The sequence below is a fragment of the Caenorhabditis remanei genome, chromosome X (assembly GCF_010183535.1).
Source record: "Caenorhabditis remanei strain PX506 chromosome X, whole genome shotgun sequence".
NCBI lineage: Eukaryota > Metazoa > Nematoda > Chromadorea > Rhabditida > Rhabditidae > Caenorhabditis > Caenorhabditis remanei.
The window spans coordinates 5879250-5897938 of record NC_071333.1 but is presented as its reverse complement, the minus strand read 5'-3'; the positions used below and the strand labels follow the sequence as shown (position 1 = coordinate 5897938).

At 37.0% G+C, this 18689-nt stretch overlaps 6 protein-coding genes across 6 annotated transcripts; 2 read left to right on the top strand and 4 right to left on the bottom strand.

The window, feature by feature from the left end:
* Window positions 1–1059: 1059 nt before the first annotated feature.
* Window positions 1060–4475, bottom strand: GCK72_023130 (uncharacterized protein; the record flags this gene model as incomplete). The annotated part of the gene is made up of 7 exons (XM_053735251.1): window positions 1060–1224; window positions 1315–1500; window positions 1581–1643; window positions 2655–2888; window positions 3076–3342; window positions 3398–3463; window positions 3561–4475. The coding sequence occupies 7 exons, from the start codon at window positions 4473–4475 to the stop codon at window positions 1060–1062; spliced, it is 1896 nt and encodes a 631-aa protein (XP_053578817.1).
* A 1036-nt stretch (window positions 4476–5511) lies between these two features.
* Window positions 5512–6963, bottom strand: GCK72_023129 (uncharacterized protein; the record flags this gene model as incomplete). Its single annotated transcript, XM_053735250.1, has 3 exons — window positions 5512–5703; window positions 6103–6473; window positions 6522–6963. 3 exons carry the CDS (start codon window positions 6961–6963, stop codon window positions 5512–5514), a joined length of 1005 nt encoding a protein of 334 aa, XP_053578816.1.
* A 4850-nt stretch (window positions 6964–11813) lies between these two features.
* On the top strand, window positions 11814–12321 carry GCK72_023128 (uncharacterized protein; the record flags this gene model as incomplete). Its single annotated transcript, XM_053735249.1, has 3 exons — window positions 11814–11945; window positions 12052–12210; window positions 12259–12321. 3 exons carry the CDS (start codon window positions 11814–11816, stop codon window positions 12319–12321), a joined length of 354 nt encoding a protein of 117 aa, XP_053578815.1.
* Window positions 12322–12740: 419 nt separating this feature from the next.
* GCK72_023127 (uncharacterized protein) lies at window positions 12741–13356 on the top strand (the record flags this gene model as incomplete). Its single annotated transcript, XM_003103216.2, has 3 exons — window positions 12741–12960; window positions 13007–13188; window positions 13276–13356. 3 exons carry the CDS (start codon window positions 12741–12743, stop codon window positions 13354–13356), a joined length of 483 nt encoding a protein of 160 aa, XP_003103264.2.
* Window positions 13357–14494: 1138 nt separating this feature from the next.
* Window positions 14495–15393, bottom strand: GCK72_023126 (uncharacterized protein; the record flags this gene model as incomplete). Its single annotated transcript, XM_053735248.1, has 6 exons — window positions 14495–14659; window positions 14814–14894; window positions 14969–15019; window positions 15069–15176; window positions 15235–15279; window positions 15325–15393. The coding sequence occupies 6 exons, from the start codon at window positions 15391–15393 to the stop codon at window positions 14495–14497; spliced, it is 519 nt and encodes a 172-aa protein (XP_053578814.1).
* Window positions 15394–16376: 983 nt separating this feature from the next.
* GCK72_023125 (uncharacterized protein) lies at window positions 16377–18448 on the bottom strand (the record flags this gene model as incomplete). The annotated part of the gene is made up of 3 exons (XM_003103245.2): window positions 16377–16419; window positions 16715–17685; window positions 18392–18448. 3 exons carry the CDS (start codon window positions 18446–18448, stop codon window positions 16377–16379), a joined length of 1071 nt encoding a protein of 356 aa, XP_003103293.2.
* Between the last annotated feature and the right edge of the window lie 241 nt (window positions 18449–18689).

Here is an 18689-nt window from a genome sequence, read left to right as displayed (position 1 = left end):
AAAAATTTACCGAAGAACTTAATTTCGAATCTTATTAAATGTTCGTTTGTGTACTTGATATTTCTGAAACTTTGCTTCATGAGTTCTGTACCTGAAACAATTTCGACTACTCTCATCTCTAATATTTTTGGAGTATGATGTGTCACTGATATTGCGGCCATTTTCCGTTTGTCCGCAATGTTCATACTTTACTCTTATCTCCGTTTTATTCTTTTTTGGAATCGCTCATTTTTCCTTTTCCTTTTTCATTCATTTTTCGTCTGCATGTGGTGCAAAATCATTTTTCGAAAATTCTGTGAGTTCATGTTAAATTTTATCAGCTTTTCAGCTTTAATTGCTTTTTTTGTTTTTGTACGTTAATGTGTTTGAGCTTAGAAAATCATCTTGTAATCTTATAGCTTTGCAGAACATGCCCCAAAAATTATCAAACAGGGACATTGGATTTAACTCGTCCAGTAACGTCGATAGGATTGTTTTATAGTGAGCAGAATCTGAAATGCAAATTGTAATAGTGATAGTTTTTTTTTTGAATTGCCTTTTTTTTTTGAAATGCATTATAATTAAATGAATAGTCATGTACTTATTGAAATAACATACAGAAAATGAATTAGATGCTTTCAGGTGATCTACAGTCCGAAGACTGTATAAATCTTGTAAAAAATACAAAAAAAGGAAATGTATCATATGTTGTATGTGAGTGAGAAAGAATGTTTCATAATCTTGAAAAACTGGATTGGAAAGAGATGTGACAAAATGAGGAGGTTTTTCAGTAGCAGATAACTTAGTGAACTTTCCCAATGAAAGAGACTATGGAATGAGTGGATGGAAGTTAAATTATCTGAATTCATCATTGGGTACGTGATGAATAAAATTGAATGATTGATATTAATGAAAGCAGGATGATACCAAGAAGGCCAGAAGAAGTGGGAATAAGTTTCTCAACTTGACGTGGAAAAAGTTGAAGAAGGATACAATTAATCGATGTTTGGAATTAAAAAAACAAGGAAAGATCTGAGAATGAGAAAACGAAGAGGAACAAGTTACAGATGGGATCATAAACTAAGGAGTCTCGTGAAACCTTCTATGAACATCCCCATTCCTAGCATCTCTTGCACTTGCTGTGATTTGTATGCCACAGCAAATGAAAGTTTTGCTGGAATACACTTCATTGTTGAGCAGTATGCAGCAAACATGGAGCCACTCTCCACAGCGGTCGCAGGAGACCTGAAAAGGAATGGTAAACGTTTTGCTAAAGTACAACAAATCTCTATTGATTTCTGTTAAATTTCATATCTTCTTATAATTGGTACTTACCCACTGGGTCACCTCCCCAGTGAATCTCCTGAAATAGTCTCCTACAATACACAATTCTCCAAGTGAACACGCTTGATCGTCGTCATCAAGCTCCTCCACGGAAGCTTCCGATTCCTCGGAATTGGATGAAATCGTTGAAGAACTTTCTTCATCTAATTCCTCCTCTTCTCTTGGAGCAATGCGTTCCTGAAACAGTTATTCTGTTGCTGTTAAAACTCAATTTTCTATAATTTTTCATTATGGCATTAAAAAAAATTTCAATTTACCTGCCAAGTTTCTGCAGTGTCTGTTCTGCTGTTCCTTTCATTATTATCATTGACATTGATGTCCTAAAGTTAGTCATTGATATACAGGGTGGCGAATAAGTATACGACGCTCTTAATTCTTGGATATTCGACGGGAAAACGCTTGAATCAACAAAAAAACGTTATTAATAGTTGGAATGTTCAAAACAGATTTAGTATACAAAAGGAATTCGAAGTTGGATATTTTGGCTTTGATACAGGCCATCAGACGTAAGACGCCAAAATCGCCTGTGCGCCGCGTATCGGGCGTGATCTGGACTTATGATAAGCATTTTATTATTGAACCATTTTCCAACCGTCAAAAGCAGAAACTTTTGTTATCAAAAGGTGATAGTAGGTCCCCTTAACGTTACCAGGGCCCTAATTACCTTTTTTCTAAAACTGTGATGGTCTGGGCCACGGTGACATCTTACGGTAGAACTTCATTAGTTTTTATTATTTAAAATGCAAAAATCAACTCGGGGTCTTCCAAAACTTGGTTTTGAAGGATTTTCTGTCCCTCTGCACAGCTCAACACTCTACTGGACTCTTTTTCATTTTTCAACAAGATTGGGCTACGTCCCACAGTTCCAAATCAACAAAATTCATCATCTCTCTCATTTTCCTGGCTGCTGGAACAACGACTTTAGGCCTTCCTTGTCGGCGGATCTCAATCCGATCGATTTTGTCGTATGGGAATATTTGGAGAGCGAGTTATCAGGAATCTCCTACAACACGGCCGTTGCTCTCAAAACCGTCCTTCAGAAGATATGAGACGAAGTCAACGTCGTCTACCTGCGGCGCACAGGCGATTTTGACGTCTTACGTCTGATGGCCTGTATCAAAGCCAAAGTATCCAACTTTGAATTCCTTTTGTATACTAAATCAATTTTGAACATTCCAACTATTAATAACGTTTTTTTGTTGATTCAAGCGTTTTCCCGCCGAATATCCAATAATTAAGAGCGACGTATACTTATTCGCCACCCTGTATTTAATTCGCTTGATTTACTTTACTGCTGTTATCACTTTTACCCAAACTTTTAAATGACTCACTTCAATCAACTGTTCCTCTTCATTTTCAACGCCATTTCGATTTTCAGCAGTCTCCTCAACCATTGATTGTTGTGGAATCGACCGAATTGATTCTATTTCCGCCTCTGGTTGGTCTTGGATAATCTCTACAGCTGTAACTTCTTGCTCTTCCACCTTCAGAACAAGAGCAGAGATGTGTTTACCTCCTTCTGGGTTGTCTTCTTGAGATTCTTTTCTCAGTGTTGGCATGGGCTCCTAAACTTAATGCATTATTTTTAGGTCGTGCAATCAATCTTTGCTATATGGCCAACTTATTTTTCTGATCTCCCAAAAGTAGCGGTTTTGATACTGGACGGGATTTGGGTTTTACAAGTTTTTCCCCACATGCTAGCTTTTGATGCACTGCTCTAGTTATTTTCCTATGGTTTTTATTCAATCTCACCTCCAACAACTCTTGTTTCACATTTCTCATGTGGAAGTCACTTCCATCATTTGGTGGAACTGCTTCATGAGCAGCTGTGTCGTTGTCGAAGACCGCAGGCTCGAATGACAATCGTGGCATCGACGAATCCCTTCCTTTTTTATGTTGCACTCGTCTCATTGGGTTTGTTGGATTGACTGGATCTTCCGTCTGGAGAATTGGAGCCCCGATGAGACTAGTACCATCAACAGATTCTTGATGGGTTTTTGTCAATGCTGATACTTTTTCCTGAAAAGACTGTGATCATACATCAAGTGCAACAAAATAAACGTTTTTCACAAACCTGTTCACATCCGTTGGTAACTGTGCTAATATTTTTGACCATGTTATCCCAGTCAGTGAGAGCTTTCTAAAAATTCATAAAATTTACAGAAATTATTTAGCTGTATGTAGCAATTATTCACTATACTATTCTATTCAAATTGATATATTTTCACAATACTCACTTCTGCCGTTTCTTGCTTCACGGTTCTCATAAGGACATCATTCTGCTTTTGATGTGGGATTTCAGTTGTAGCAATTGGAGCACTAGATTGAAGAATTGGCATTGAAACTTCACTGGAACTCAAGGGCACTCGTAGAGAAGTTGCGTGATAGTCAACGTCAGAAGGCTCTAACTTTATTGTTCGTGAGAAGTTAGGTGTCTCGTATTGGGACACAGTTGGAGCTTTTGAAACGCTTGCTAGTCTATGTGAACAGCCAGATGGGGCACTCTCACCAAATCCTCTTGGCGAGAATCTTGGCTTTTTTGACAGTGGCGCTCCACTTTCATTGTTCTCAGTTTCTGGAGTAGCTCTTCTTGGTTCTTGACCCGTTCCAAATCGGGACGGATCATTTTGAAAAGAAGAACCATGAGTAAAATCGAATGTGTTGAGAGGATTCGGAGAAATGCGTGAGTAGTCAGGCAAACCCATTTCTGCACTATTTTGCTCTGGAGGTGCATAGAAGAACATTGAAGATGGATATGGAGTATAACGTTGCATGAACGGATTTTCTAAAACTGCAGAAACATTAGTCTCCATTTGCGGTGTTGATAATTGGTTTGGTGGTGCTTGGCTAGTGTCAAACTGATTTCCAAGAGCCAATGAGGGAACAAACGTCGCGATTTGACGACCACTCGAAAACGTATCATTAGCTGTAGAAGCACTGTATCCTCCAAGAATTCCGATATGATCGTTGCCTTGTTGCTGTTGAATCTCTCGATTTCCACGGAGAGCAGTTTCGGCAATAACAGAGGGCATTACAAAGCTGGCTATGGTTGTCACTGGCTGATCACCGGTTCTCAAAAAACTTCCAGAAACTGGCTGCCGGGCGTTGGAAGAGCCCTGGCCCGAAAAGTTGAACGACGAGAAGTTCCACATTGTTAATCTTGAGAATTTTCAAAACCTGAAAACAAAACTATTAGTGAGAACAAAGATGTGTCGAGTGGACGTGACAAACAGAGTGGAAAAATATTAAAATTAATACACACGGGATTCAATTATGAAGGCGGAGTTTGCTTGCCATTTGAAAAAGGGGAAGCAGACTTGCTCATCACCCCTGACAACAGATTCAGCGAGGAAAATATATTTGAACAAAGAGCATACGTGTGGCTTGCTGTATCTCATAATCCGTGCTTGCGTGAGGGTAAAGACTACGGAAAGGTTTGCGGTGCCGGCATAGTCCCGTAATTGGAACCTATAATCTGCAATGGCTGTCCACCTAGCTTGAGCTTACTGGAGAAATCCACAGGTGAATGAGCGATTTCACCTTTTCGAAAAGATGAAGCATATAACTCAAAAGCGTATGACTAGAAAAACAAATCATTCTAAAAGGGGCGAAAGAAAATCAATGATTCCTCAGCAAAAGCAGTTATACCTTCCAAAAAGATAACTCCAAGAACGTGTATTTTTCGACAGCAAGTGTTTAGTTTATTGTTTGAGTCTCGCAAAAATTTTTTGAAGCAGTTGAGATTTCATGATGAACTAGATTTTCTCAGTTTACTGTCAAGTGGATACATCGATACTTTTTTCAACTTTAAGGTTTTTTAAAATATACCCGGAAGTATGTCATCGGAGCTTCTTCTGATGAACAGCAAATCGGACAGCATAGAAAAACACAGTTAGAAACAAAAAATGACAGTACTATTCGTCAGTTTCCATTAGAAACAGAATATGTTCAGAAATGACACTACTAATGGTTTGGGTAGAATGTGAGTTGCAAACTAATGTAAGGGGAATACGGGTAGAGACAATTAAATGAGACCCGGATTCTCAATGAAAAAAAATTTCTTGTCAAGAAAAAGCTAGAAAAATGTATGAAGAAAGCGTTGAATTCAGAGATGAAAGGTAACAATAGGAAGTCATACATAGAAGTTGGAAACATTACAATCACTTTGAAAAATACAAAACAATATAATTATGGCTCCTGAGGGCGCGGTCGTGGTTGCTTCATCTGGTAATATTCGAAGAAGATTTTACCCATTTTTGAGTTCTTTGCTTCTTGGCATTGCTGATGTCCACAACACATGAACGTTTTTTCCACGTACTCGCTGTTGTCCAAATTAAGACAAAACACGTGATACCATTGCTTACATATTTTGCATTGGACCTGCAATCAAAATTTCGTTTTTATGAATCAGACGATGAGTCATTTACAAAAATATAATGACTTGTAATAACAGAAAACTAATTCAACAATCCTGATAACTATCAAAAACACATTGGCAGCAATTCCCTAAGTTTTAAATCACTCTTATCTAACGAGTAGTAAAAGATTTAATACTTACCCAGTTTAAAGTTGTTGTTTTCTCAAATTTTTGGCACAGACAAAATCTTGGAAGCAAGCCACACTTTTTTTTATCATCCTCGACACACTGGAAAATTAAGGGTTAGACAATTTGCTTTAAAAAACTTAAAAATCAACCTTTTTTAATGGTTTCTTTGATTTCATCAATTTTGTTTTTTTCTTTTTCACTAATTTTTCCTTCTTCGTTGTTGTTATTGAAACCTTTTGAGGATTTTTTCTGAGTCGGGACCCGATCGATTCTGTTATGATTGAGCAGGGGGAAATACTTGGCATTTGAGAAGACGAAACGCGGTTACACGAAGCTGGTGTTTGAATTTGATTAGCAACCAATGAGGCAGGAGCCGATGGGACTTCTGACACTACAGGAGAAGTCGTCGTGACCGGTGAGGGAGCAGATGAAGCTGGAGTGGAATCCTGTGAAAAAACTTCTTCCGATGCTTGATGTAAAAGACTTGCTTCAGTTGACAATGGTGAAGTCGAAACACATTGTGGAGATTGACAAGAGGTTGAGAGTTCAGACTCGAGAACATCAGCTAGGGGCAAAGCAGGAGAGATTTGCACAGTTCCTAGAGCTGAAAATATTGACAATATTGACTCGTCTAAAAACAAATTTCGAGTACCTGGTGTTGATGATACTTCTGGAAATGGAAGTGGAGATACAGGATGTATCGCCACATTTGGCGACGTTGTCTGCGGTGGAGTGCATGAGGGAAATGTTGCAGTTGTCTCTGTATCTGCTGGCGTAAAGCAAGTCTCTGGTCTAGAAGTAGAGAATGGTTTGATTGGAAGAATAATTGGCACCGAGACTGGAAGCACAATTGATTCCTTGGAAGGAAAAATGATGTGCCCTTGGTTGAGCAACAATTGATTCAGTTGCCCAATCTGATGAACGATTGGAGAACGGAGCAATTGAGACAATTCCCGCATTAACTCTCTATAGCTTGACAATGTCAAAGCAGCATCGTAGCTGTTGCCCAATTGCAGCATCCACGCAAAATGTTCAAGATTCGTAAGATCCGCACTTCTGCGTGGCTCCGGACGATGAACTATTGTTGTTTCCATTGAAAGAGGTTTTCAATAATCTGGAAACAAAACTTGATAATCAGAAATCGAATATGAGAACTCATTCTAGATAGTGAAATGCATGAATCTATGGAAGGAAGGACTCTAAATAAAAAAAAAACGTGTACAAGTATGATACAAATTCTCAAATAAAACATGAAGGAAGAAGAAATGCGTCGATCACAATCATTATCACTAGTTCTCATGTTTGTGGAAATCAGATGTTCTAGTCGCAAATAAGAGAAAAAAGCTCATAATCAATGACATAACCAAAAACAATCTTTATTTCAAATCTTATGAGAAAATATCAGTATTCCGGCTCCACCCTCAATCGTAAATTTTAAAAAGAGGGCAAAGAAAAAAAACTCTTCCTCAAACGACAATTTTAAAGTTCATGTTTAGCTTTCCCTGTATACATATATTATTTAATCAATCACAAAAAATTGAATTTACAACACGAATACGTAAACTAGGCCACCTAGAAAACTAGTTAGAGTGCCGTGTAATCTTACATCCAAAACGACGAGATGTTGAAAAGACTAATTTGGGGTTTTTCGGTTCTAAATGAGGATTGATAAAAATTTGATCTGAGCAAGTAGGGTGCAAAATTAATCGTTATAATTGGCAGCAAGCATATTTTTCTTTGGAACTTCCAAGCAAAACGAGTTTGTTGAAATTCTTTGCAGATTTGAAGTTCAAGGCAGCATTAAAAACCGAGTACCGCCCATGAAATCACAGCGAAAAGGCAGATGTGCTTGTTTGAGTGTACTCATCTTTAAATGGAGATCACTCTAGAATAATGAAAAGAAGTACGGAGAGAGACATTAGTGCCTGGATAAGTTTTTTTTTTGGTTTGGAGCAGTTTTCGTGGCTTTTGGTAAACTTTTTCGAGGACACATTTTGAAGATTGTCTTCTCTCTTAAGAATATTGCAGTCACCACCAGGGCAGCTGTGACAAAAACTTCGAGTAAACGTGAAACAAGGGAAAAATGTTCTAGAGAAGGATTAAAGCACTATTAGGTTAGAAATGAATCTGTTACGCTGAATAGAGAGAGGGTGTGTGATACAAGCGAGAGGGCAGGGAAGATGTGGAACTCAAAATGTATACTAAAATATCAGAAACTGGATGACAATGCTTTCAGTCACAACAGAGAAACCGAATATCACAAAGAAGACTTTGCGGCATCATCACTTTTTTAGGATTGCAATCACGACTAACAATTCGTAAAAAGTTGAAAGAAGTTATCTCAACCAAAAAACCGGAAATTAATTTTGACGGGCTTTTCTTCTATTTTCTTTTTTTCAATTGATTTTTATTCCAACCAACCCGAAAAAGATTTTTAAAAACATTGAAAAAAGAAAGCGAAGGAAGACAGAGCCAAATTATATGGTGTGAGCACATTTATGAGAGCACATAAGAGTTTGTTGGTATGAGAACAACGAGAAATCCGTCATTTTTGGTGAGAGGATAGAACATTTCATTTTTTCGAGGGTCTATCGCCTTCTGGAGGAAGGATGTTCTCAAAGAAATGTGTTATTATTTCTCAGAATGCGTTGTTTAGCTGACGTAACTTCAACAGTTTATGACGGAGGCAATGAGCTTGGAAAAAACAGGTATCCTCCCATACTGATCTCAAAAGCAAAATCTATGAGCTATGTTCATGTCATGCAAATGCCAATTGTACCCTTACAACACTTTGTTACGCGTTCTTCCATTATCTCCGACAAAAATTGGCTCCCTGTCAATAATGTGGTTCGAAAGCTAAGAATTTCCGAAAATGTAGAATTTGGCTGGTTCAAAAGACTATACAGAAGATCTTCGGGAAAACGTCGTGTGCACAACAATTTTCAAAATATTACTATTGATTTTCCACCTGTCGCAAAACGGTCACAATCGGGGATATTGTGTTGTGGAAATCCCCGTGTACTGGATTTCCGATGATTTTAATTAACGGGCACCTGGTTAGAAAGTGACAATTATGAGAATAATATTGGCTATAAAGCATTTTCAATGTAAAACATTTACATGCATTGAGAAATAAATGGGGACCGAGATATTATTCGATGAGAAAATAGTTTTTGTGGCTAGTTCAGATAAATAAAGGAAAATCATGTTAAAAATATGTATTCCTGACAAAAGTGGGTTATGCCGACACAACCAATGAATTTTCAATACTGCAACCTTTATTTTCACGAGATAAAGTTATTGCGTACTACGCAATTTCACTCAAGCATATTAATGCACACATACGTCTCCTTCTTACAATCTCTCTCACATCAGTAGTAGACAACCTAAATATCTTTTTGTAGTATCTCTCATGATTCTTCATGCGGTTTCTAAATAGCTATCTAAGAAAAAGCATCTGCCACCGTTTGCTGGCTTAACTTATTTTGATTCGAGATGAAAGGCAAATAGCAACTGATACAACCGAAGTGAATTAAAAAAAATATAACTATTTAATGCACCTATTCTGGAGGTAGCAAAAAAAGAAGAAAAAATGGTTTCTCATGTTTCATCGATCGCACGCTCATACCTACGCGATTTTAAGAACGGGCCAAAAAACAATTGTCCACTGTGACGTAATAGCATCCGGGTTACCTGCTAATGGATTGAAAATTTAAGGTTTCCGTTTATCAAGAAATGGAGGCAAAATGAATCATAGTGATAGGTCAAAAAATCGCTCGATACCCTGCGGGAGATAACTTTCAGGTTTTAAACAAACAGTTGTCCAAAGATTAAATGCAGATCCTCACAAACATAATTTGTACTTATACCTGTGGCGTCACAATATTTGAAGCTGCTCAAAATCATGAAAAACTAAACTGGAAATTGAGAGTCAGACACCACCAAGACGGAAATCAGCCAGGTAGAAGAAAATTGTAGTACGCGTCTACTTTCACGTTATCTTTACATCATCCTTTACCCTATTCTGTCTCAAATATAGGAAGCTCTCTAATCCTCCTATTGTTTTTCCTTTTTTCATTGGATTTGTTAAATTGGCCTGTTTTCAAAATGTCGTCGACTCTGAAGAAGAGATTTTGAATATGAAAACCAAAGAATTAAGGAGACCGAAAAAATGAATGTTAATGACAAAAATCTAAGAAGGTTTATACATTTTTTTTGTTTATCGAAAACATTGATGTATCGATGCTGATTTTGAAAATCTGAAAAAAAACTGTTTTGTCAAGTTCTGGGAATCAACGTTTTTTGTATGAAATCAATTAAATCTGTTCGTTCACATTATAGTTATTGTGCATCTTGGTTTTTTCCTTCCCCACCATTTTTTTTGTTTCTCTTGATTTAATTATATTTTCATGAGAACCATACTATAAATGTCACTCGGAAACTTTCCTTCGCTGTTTTTCTGTTTGCTTTCCTCATATTTTTTCATTCCAATAAAAAATCGTTCTGTTTTTGATTTTTCTAATCGTTTTAAAGTTAGAACACCTGAAGTTTTTTGTTGTTTCTCAGAACAGAAGGCTTATTTTGTGATGGTCCTTCTTCATATTTTCTTTGCGGCTTTCATAATCATCTAAATATGGAAACATACACGTCAAAATCTCTTTTATTTTGGTTTCTATACCGAACATTTGGTTCAGATACCATTCAATTTCATTTGTAAAATATTCTGATTTGGCTGCAACATGTGTTTATTCTCAAGTTACACATGAATCGTTCAAACCATTGTGTCTGTGTCTATCGTTAAGCACTGGATAGACGTAACAATGAATGTCTTCTCACGATTTACAAACTGTCATCAATTATTATTACAACTTGAGCGAGCAAGTTGATTCAAGTATGTACCAGTCACTTTCATTTGTGAAATGTTTATACGTTTTGGCTGCGTTCGTCGAATAGGAAATCAACTATTTAAGAAGATCTCTACGATTTTTCCGTTGGAATCAGACAAGAAATTTTTGATAAATTATTTGCATCTTTTCGATAAAATTATGAAGCCGATATCAAGAAAAGTTGTTTCAAAAGCATTTGTATTACTATTTCACATCATTTCACGGAAGTATGTCTTTCCATAGATTTTCCTACAGAACTGTCTCTTCTCAGAACCGCCTCTTTCCAGAACAGTGATCTTTTCAAAACTGACTTGTCAGAGTTATTCCGACTTGTCAGAGTTATTTTTTTTTCTTATTAGAACTTATTTTCACTCAAGGAAGTGAACAAATGGAAGCCAAAGTCTCTTAATTTTTCTCACGTGTATTTTACTATAATATTTCGATTAGTTCTGGGAAGGGACAGTTTTGACAAGGCACAGCTCAGATAGGAGACCGTACTGGGCAGACATACCACCGTTCTGATTTCTTTGCACACTGTTACGATATATAAAATAAAAACTTTGGGTTACCGTCACATCATTGTTTACTTCCTCTCCATTTCTTTCCGACCGGTGCCACCTTTTTTTGATTTCGTTTTTCCCTTTTTGAAACAAAAACATGTTTTTTTTCTTGTAGGCAGCAATTTGAAAATTGTTTTAGTGCGTTTGTAACCTGCCCCTACATACACATTAGATATTTGCTGGAAACTAGAACTATACTGTTCCACCTGGCTCTATAACGTGCCAGATGGATGTGGTAGATAGATTTCGCTTAGGGGGCTTGTGCTTGACTGCTTGACGGCTCCCACCCTCCCCGCATAAGTTTGAAGCGGTAACCGACTGCGCCATGGCATAAATCCGAAGTGAGGTGGGGAAAGTCTAAAAGTCTAGAATTGTAAGAATCATCTAAAGCTGAGATACGGTTGAATGAAATAATTTCTTCCCAATCGTTCTTCTGTTAACTTTCTTCTAACATTTCAATTTTTACGTTGAAACTGTTCTAAACAATTTGGTTTTCAGATGTGCAGCGATCTTGTCGCTTGTAGAGATTTCGAGCCGATGTTCATTGGATCAATCAAAGTTGTTACCGTGGATCTTAAGAGCCCACGCCTTTTTGCTGAGAGAGAGTTCACCACTCTCCACTTCCATACTGTGAGTGTCTATTACATATCCTTGCAGATTTTTTTGAGGAATGAAAGAAACTTTATTTTCAAACTATTAACTTCAATTTAGTGAGTGCTCAACAAACATTTTACAGTTGACGGTAACTGACGTTGTCAGTCGCTTCTATGGAAAGAGAATGACAGCAGTTTTCATCGGAGATGCGGACGACGATGTGCACATGTTCCAAATGAACGGACAATGTTTCCTCCATGCCGTGGCCAATGGCCAGCACATCTTTGCTGAAATAATGGAGGTATGCAATAAGTTATATTATGTCCAATAAGAATGGAGTGTTTTTCAGCAATCTGTCAGAGGCCAGATGGCAGCGTTGGAAAATATTCAGGCTCATGTCAACCGCCAATAAGCGCCAACCGCCAACCGCCTCTTACGTCCTTTTTCTTGTTACTTTCTCTAAATCCGAAATAATTCATTTGTACGAATTGATTTATATTGCATTTCAATATGAAATTTATAAATACCAAAAACTTACCTGGGTACTAGATATGAAATATCGTAATCAATCATCGCAGATATTCAAATCCAAGTGAATTTATCCCGGTATCACAGTTTTTGCATCGTATGTTTTCTCAGTGATCTTCACATTCTCATACTCTTTGAGAAAACTGTATAACTGGAACATCAATTCCCATTGATAATTTCTCAAATGCTAACTTCAAAACAAGCCGACTTTCAAGTTTCCCATTGAGACTTTGGGAACAGAAGTCAGTATGAATCTGGTATAAAAACCTACGGAAACGTCAACATTTATCGTTTCATCTCGAAATGAGAGTGTTAGCTTTCCTACTTCTCTTTGTCCTGTCAGCTACCACGTCAGCATTCCAACAAGGAGACCTTCCATTCCAAAACTATGAACCCCCAGTCCAACGCAAGATGGCTGAAAAGTCACCCATTGATGTTCTCGAGAATCATTTGGATGCCGTTAGAAACGCTATGAGCATTAGAAACAACACGTCCCTTTATCAGCTCGTGAATAATGGAACAGGTAATTCATTCAACTTCAGATTCATCCCCTATAACTCTAATCACAGATTTGGACTCGTTTTTTGCTTTGTCGTCGGCTAACTTCAAATCTCTCCGTTTCAATCACAAAATTCATAAAGCCGTAAATTCTGTGAAATCTGTCGTCTCACAGATTGAAGGAACCGTCACTTTCACGTATTCCCATTCCGAAGGCACAAACTCCTACCTTACCAAAGTCTTTTTGCAAAAGGTCAGTTTTTGAGTGGAAATTTAAGGAGTCTGGCCATTTTTTGCTAAAGCCACTAAAATCATAAATGTTCATATATTGAACTTTCAGAACTCAAAAAGTCCGACCGGTTGGAAGTTGGTCAAAGCCAAGATTTGCACAGATGCGGAATGCTCCAAAGTTCCTTCCTAATTTCTGAATGCAACCTGTTTCTCATAAACTTGTGAACATTTTTTGCTTTTGCATTTTCGGCTCTTAGAAGTCGCGACAGATACAGTAACTAATTTTTTTATTACTCCATCCTTGATCACATTGGCCTTCGCTCTTACATAACTTGCAAGTAAAAGACTGGCACACCAAAGGAACGGCGGCAAAGTGGAAACAGTCGTCCTTTAACGGTTTTTACCCAATCATGCAGTTCTTATATAGCGAAAACTTCATTAAAAATTCAATCCTTTTCTCTCCTAAATCTGGTATTTGGTTTTAAAAAGTGATTTTCCAAATCAATAAATTCACAACGGAATTAAATAAGATATCAAAAAACTCGTTCAATCTGTCTATAAGGTATAACTAGTTTCTACTTTTTCAGGAAAAATGAAAAGGGAATTTCAGAAAACAATTTATCGATGGATTTTGTGAACAGTAACCTGTATGTTCTTTTCAGTCTCACTTGGGTTTGATGAATTCCAATTGACTATACGTCTCTCTTCTCTCTGTCACGTTATTCTCTCTCAATCTGCTCATTCTATCATTTTGGAATACATATTTTCTTCAATCGAAACACAACAATTGCACCCCATCAGTTTCATAATGTTTCATCATAACTCACAGTGGTTGTGATCATAATTGAAAATTCTCCGTATTTTCCTTTTTCTCAAACTTATTTCTTCTTTTCTCAAAAATTTTGCTCTTCCACATTTCCAATTTAAAATCATTATCGTCTTCATCAACATCATGCCTAATTGTTTACTCTGCTCTCTAATCTACTCGTATCATGTATTGTGGTATAATTGAAAATTTGCTCAAAACTTGGCAGCTCTGGGAAACTTGTTATGATAGCGGTTTTAACGAATTCATCCTTTTATTGAATATTAGTATCAAAAACTAAACAAAAATGTATCTGGGACAGTTGAAAATACAAGGAGAAAAGGGGCGAACAAAAATGTTTGAGACGGAAAGTTAGGAGTTCAACTGAACGCATAAATTTAGGAAAGCTTTCCCCCAATAGAAAAATATGTATTGCAAAAAAGAATGATTCTACTCAAAAAATGTTTCGAAAGTTTTTCTGTTCTCATAAATAACAGTGTGGTAGAGATTGTAAAATAAATAACTACCAGGAGAAAATAGATGCTACAACATTTCTCATCGAATTGATTGCTTGACGCGCAATTCCCAAAATGGCGTTTTCCTCTTCCAAATGCGATAATTTCTGAATGAACACTTGGGTTCGTGTGTGCTGGTCTGATCCACATGGCAACATGTAATCTCGAACAATCTGATAATAAATATGATTAAGTTGAGGACGTTGCCGGAGCATGGAATATTCACCGTTCTCTGGCTGTTTGTCAGCATATGCGATATAGCCATTGCAAAAATCTCAATAAAGAAGTTTGTAAAAACAAAATCAATTGTTTGTGAGAAATACTTACTTCTAGGGCGTTGATTTTCTCTATGTCACAACATAATGGAAGGTTAACATCAATTCCTTGATTGCTGTGATTAAACTTGGACTGGACGATGTATATAAAACCCTTTTGGAGCTAAAATTATTTTGTGCTGATTCAAAAATGAGAAGATAACTTACTCCAGTCTCACTCTCAATCGAGCCGACAAACATACGTTGACGTAAAGAGAACTGAAATTAATTTGAATGAACAATGAAAGCTGATAACTGGTAGACATACTCTTCTGTTCCCCGTCATCATCATAGAATCTTTGTCGATGTAGTGGAGTTTTTCGTCTTTTTCATCTAGTAGATCTATGTAGATCACACAGATCTCCATTCGATTCATCTGCAAATCTGATCTTGATATCTGTTTTCAATTTCGCACAAAAAACTTTCAACCATACCCTGTTTTTAGTCTCTTTTTCAATGTGATTGGCAAGTTTGAGAATCTAAATAACTGCATTGTTTACACTACATATCACGAGAACTCTTACTTTATTTCCTTTTGCAACAAAATTCAGCCAGTTGTCTCGTTCTTCGTCCATTTGAATTGCAACTGACATTTTTCTTCCTGTAGTCGTGATCACTTTTCTGTAAGATTATCGGACAAACAAGGAGCGATTATGTATATAACTTGAACGAAAAGTGGTAAAAAATAGACAGAACATGCCTCCGAAGCATGAACGACACTTGTGATCTCAAACTCCGCCCAGTGTGTATTAAACCCTTTCAATCGAGGACGAGGAGAGAAGGAGGAAGACAAGGCTTGAAAAATTATCCGTTTCCCTTCACCTATATTTCTCAACTTCCTCCGACTGATGCAAATCCGAAGAGCAAAAGGTGGAAAAGCATGATGGAGTATTTCCAAACACATAATTAGCATATGCGTGAAACAGATAATCAAAAAATGGGAGCGAGGAAAGCAGCAAGAATCAATATGGAGAAGAGTTGAATGCAGAATAAAATGTCTAATGTCCACACATGAACAATCGTACTTTAGATCTCGATATTCAATACTGTGTAAGGTATGGTGATATGAGAGAGGAGTTACAAAACTAGTGTAATATAAAGAAAATAAACAATGGCGAGTTGTCTATGTTTTATACATGCTGTTTTTTGCATTGTGTGACCTTCAGATCAGACTTCATTTGACTCGACTATGCTAGTTCAGGTCACAACTTTTATCTGAACCGTTGAGAAGGAATAGAACGTATTAAAAAAAGAAAAACCTATAGATTATTACACTTTTATCCAAGTTCAAAAACCAATGAATGATTATTCACCTGAATTATATCATGTTTAAAATATATTTGAGTGGAGTTAACAAAAGTTTATTAGAAACAACTTGAAAAAGTAAGCATGCAATAAGAACATAGTTTCAGAGGATCGGCAGCCTCAGAGTAAAAAACATAAAACCAGATCATTTTTAGAGTTTTAGAACTCACACGTCTTGAATTACAAACAAAACAACCAAAAATTATAAACAAGAAGAATGACCAATTGCGGCGGAAATACGATTGAATGAAGGAAGCGAGTTGATGTTTTACTATCCCGCTTCTTGGTCAGTTTGACTGTTCGATACCGCGAGTCTGCAATAAACATTATGATTATTTTTTGAACAATTGACACTTTGTTTGACCAGGGAACGACTTTAGAGAAAATCCACTACAAAAAAATTCATATATTTTTGAGTTATCTACGCTGAGAAGGTCGATTCTCGAAATATGTATAAGTTATAAGAGAATACTGATTTAAGTCATAAAAAGTGTTTTGAACATACTCGAAAGCTACTAAATTTTTGAGTTTCAAAAAATATAGACTGTTCACCACACTACCTTGCAATTAAATCAGCAAAAGCAGATGAGTAGTTTTTCGAAAACCCACTTTCTCACGGCATTGGACTTTGATTTTGTCTCGACCTCAACATTCTCCTTTATCGGTGAACCATTATAATCAAAGTTGGCGAATGGTTCGTTTTCTTGATGAATCGGTTTCTCAGTGTTCATATCCTTTGTAGGCGACTCAATTGGCGACAATCTGGTGAAGCACTTGTCGAAGTTGGAGACATCCTCACTGTTTATGAGATTTGGTTTGAATGGTGGGTCAATGTCTCGAGACTCCAATTTGCTCCAGTTTATGGATCTGAAGAACGCGTGTTTCTTCATTTCATCTGTTGTAATCCGTTTTTCTGGTTTTCGATTAATCATCCGCTTCAGTAAGAATTTTCCATCCACAGAAAGGTTTGATGGCAATTTGACTTTTCCGTTTTGAATGTGCTCTACGAGTTCCGTTTTGTTATTCCCGTGAAATGGAGGTCCACCAGTAAGCATGTCGTACATCACAACACCAAGTGCCCAGATGTCAATGGAATGACCGTATGCAGCTTGAGAAAATATTTCCGGAGCCATGTATTCCATCGTTCCACAGAATGTAGAAGTGAGCTCTCCTCTGGGCACATTTGACTTGCTCAACCCGAAATCAGTCAGTTTCACATGTCCTTTTGGATCAAGCATTACATTATCAGGCTTCAAATCTCGATAAATGACAGCGCTGTCATGTAAGTGTTCCAATGCCAGAGTTATTTCGGCAACATAGAACTTGGTGGCCTCTTCATCCAGCCTCCTTTTTTTGTTGAGCAATGTGAAGAGCTCTCCTCCAGAGAGGAATTCGAGGGCGAGATATAACTTGTCGTTAGTCTCGAAACAGTGGAGCATCTCGCACAGGAACGGAGAGTTCACAGTCTCCAACACCTTCCTCTCGTCGTCCATGTGCTTCACTTCTATCGGCTTTGTAGGTTTGGTGACGACCTTCAGGGCAACGAGCTGTCCATCGTTTTTTCTTCGGGCTTGGTAGACCTGAAATATAAACCAGATCAGTAATAGTTTGATGAAGGGTTTCATACTTAGAAATTAAGTTAGAATAGCTTGAAAGCGGAGATTATACGCATTTGCATGAAAAGATCTTTTGCGCTCTGGTCAAAAGTTTGGCTGGTCGATCGATTGTTCAGAATTCTTTTTTTTTTTTGGGGAATTCGGATGTGCCAAAATACTGAACGGGATGTCAAAAATTAGATAATAAAAACATTCTTTTGAACAGCCTTAAAAGTATTTAGAGACGGAAAGTTTTTTGGGTGGTGAACAATTCATACAAATGAGGTTTTCCAACTTTTTTCGTAGATATTTGATGGAAAAAGAGAAAGCAGGGATCTTGATCATTTTCCCAACGTACTAGATTATAAAAAGGTGACTGGTAATTGAATTATCTTATCCATCACAGTAAATACGGTAACGTTTTGTGCAGTAACTAAGAAACTTGCAAATGTACAATCGTTTGACTGGTAAGCAAGAACCAAATACCGGAAGGCTTCTTTTTCCTCATACTCATCAACTCATTTTGTCTAATATCTACAAAAATATCGAGAATATGCTGTAATTTCAATAAGTTCTAGTATCTACATTAATTATTGGGTAACTCCAATATAAATTGTTTATTAACCAGTCATATTTGCGCTGGATCATGCATATTTTTTTTTCGTATTTCATTTTAAAACAAAACACTCACCTTCCCGTATGCTCCTCGTCCAACGACTTTCAACAGCTCGAAGCTTCCAGGTTCCATTTCCTAAAAATATACTTAAGTATATCAATAGAAGAAGTTTCTGCGGAAACTCAAGTATGAAAACGTGAAACTTTATAATAACACAGTTTCCGGAAAAGAAAGTTCACCATGAAGGAATGAAAAATATAAAGAACTGAAAGAAATTCCTATTATTGTTTTACAAAGGTTTCTTGTTTGAAGCAAACCACAAAAAACAATATGTCTCATTTACTGGTGGGAAAAGTGTAAGTTTGGTGCGCGG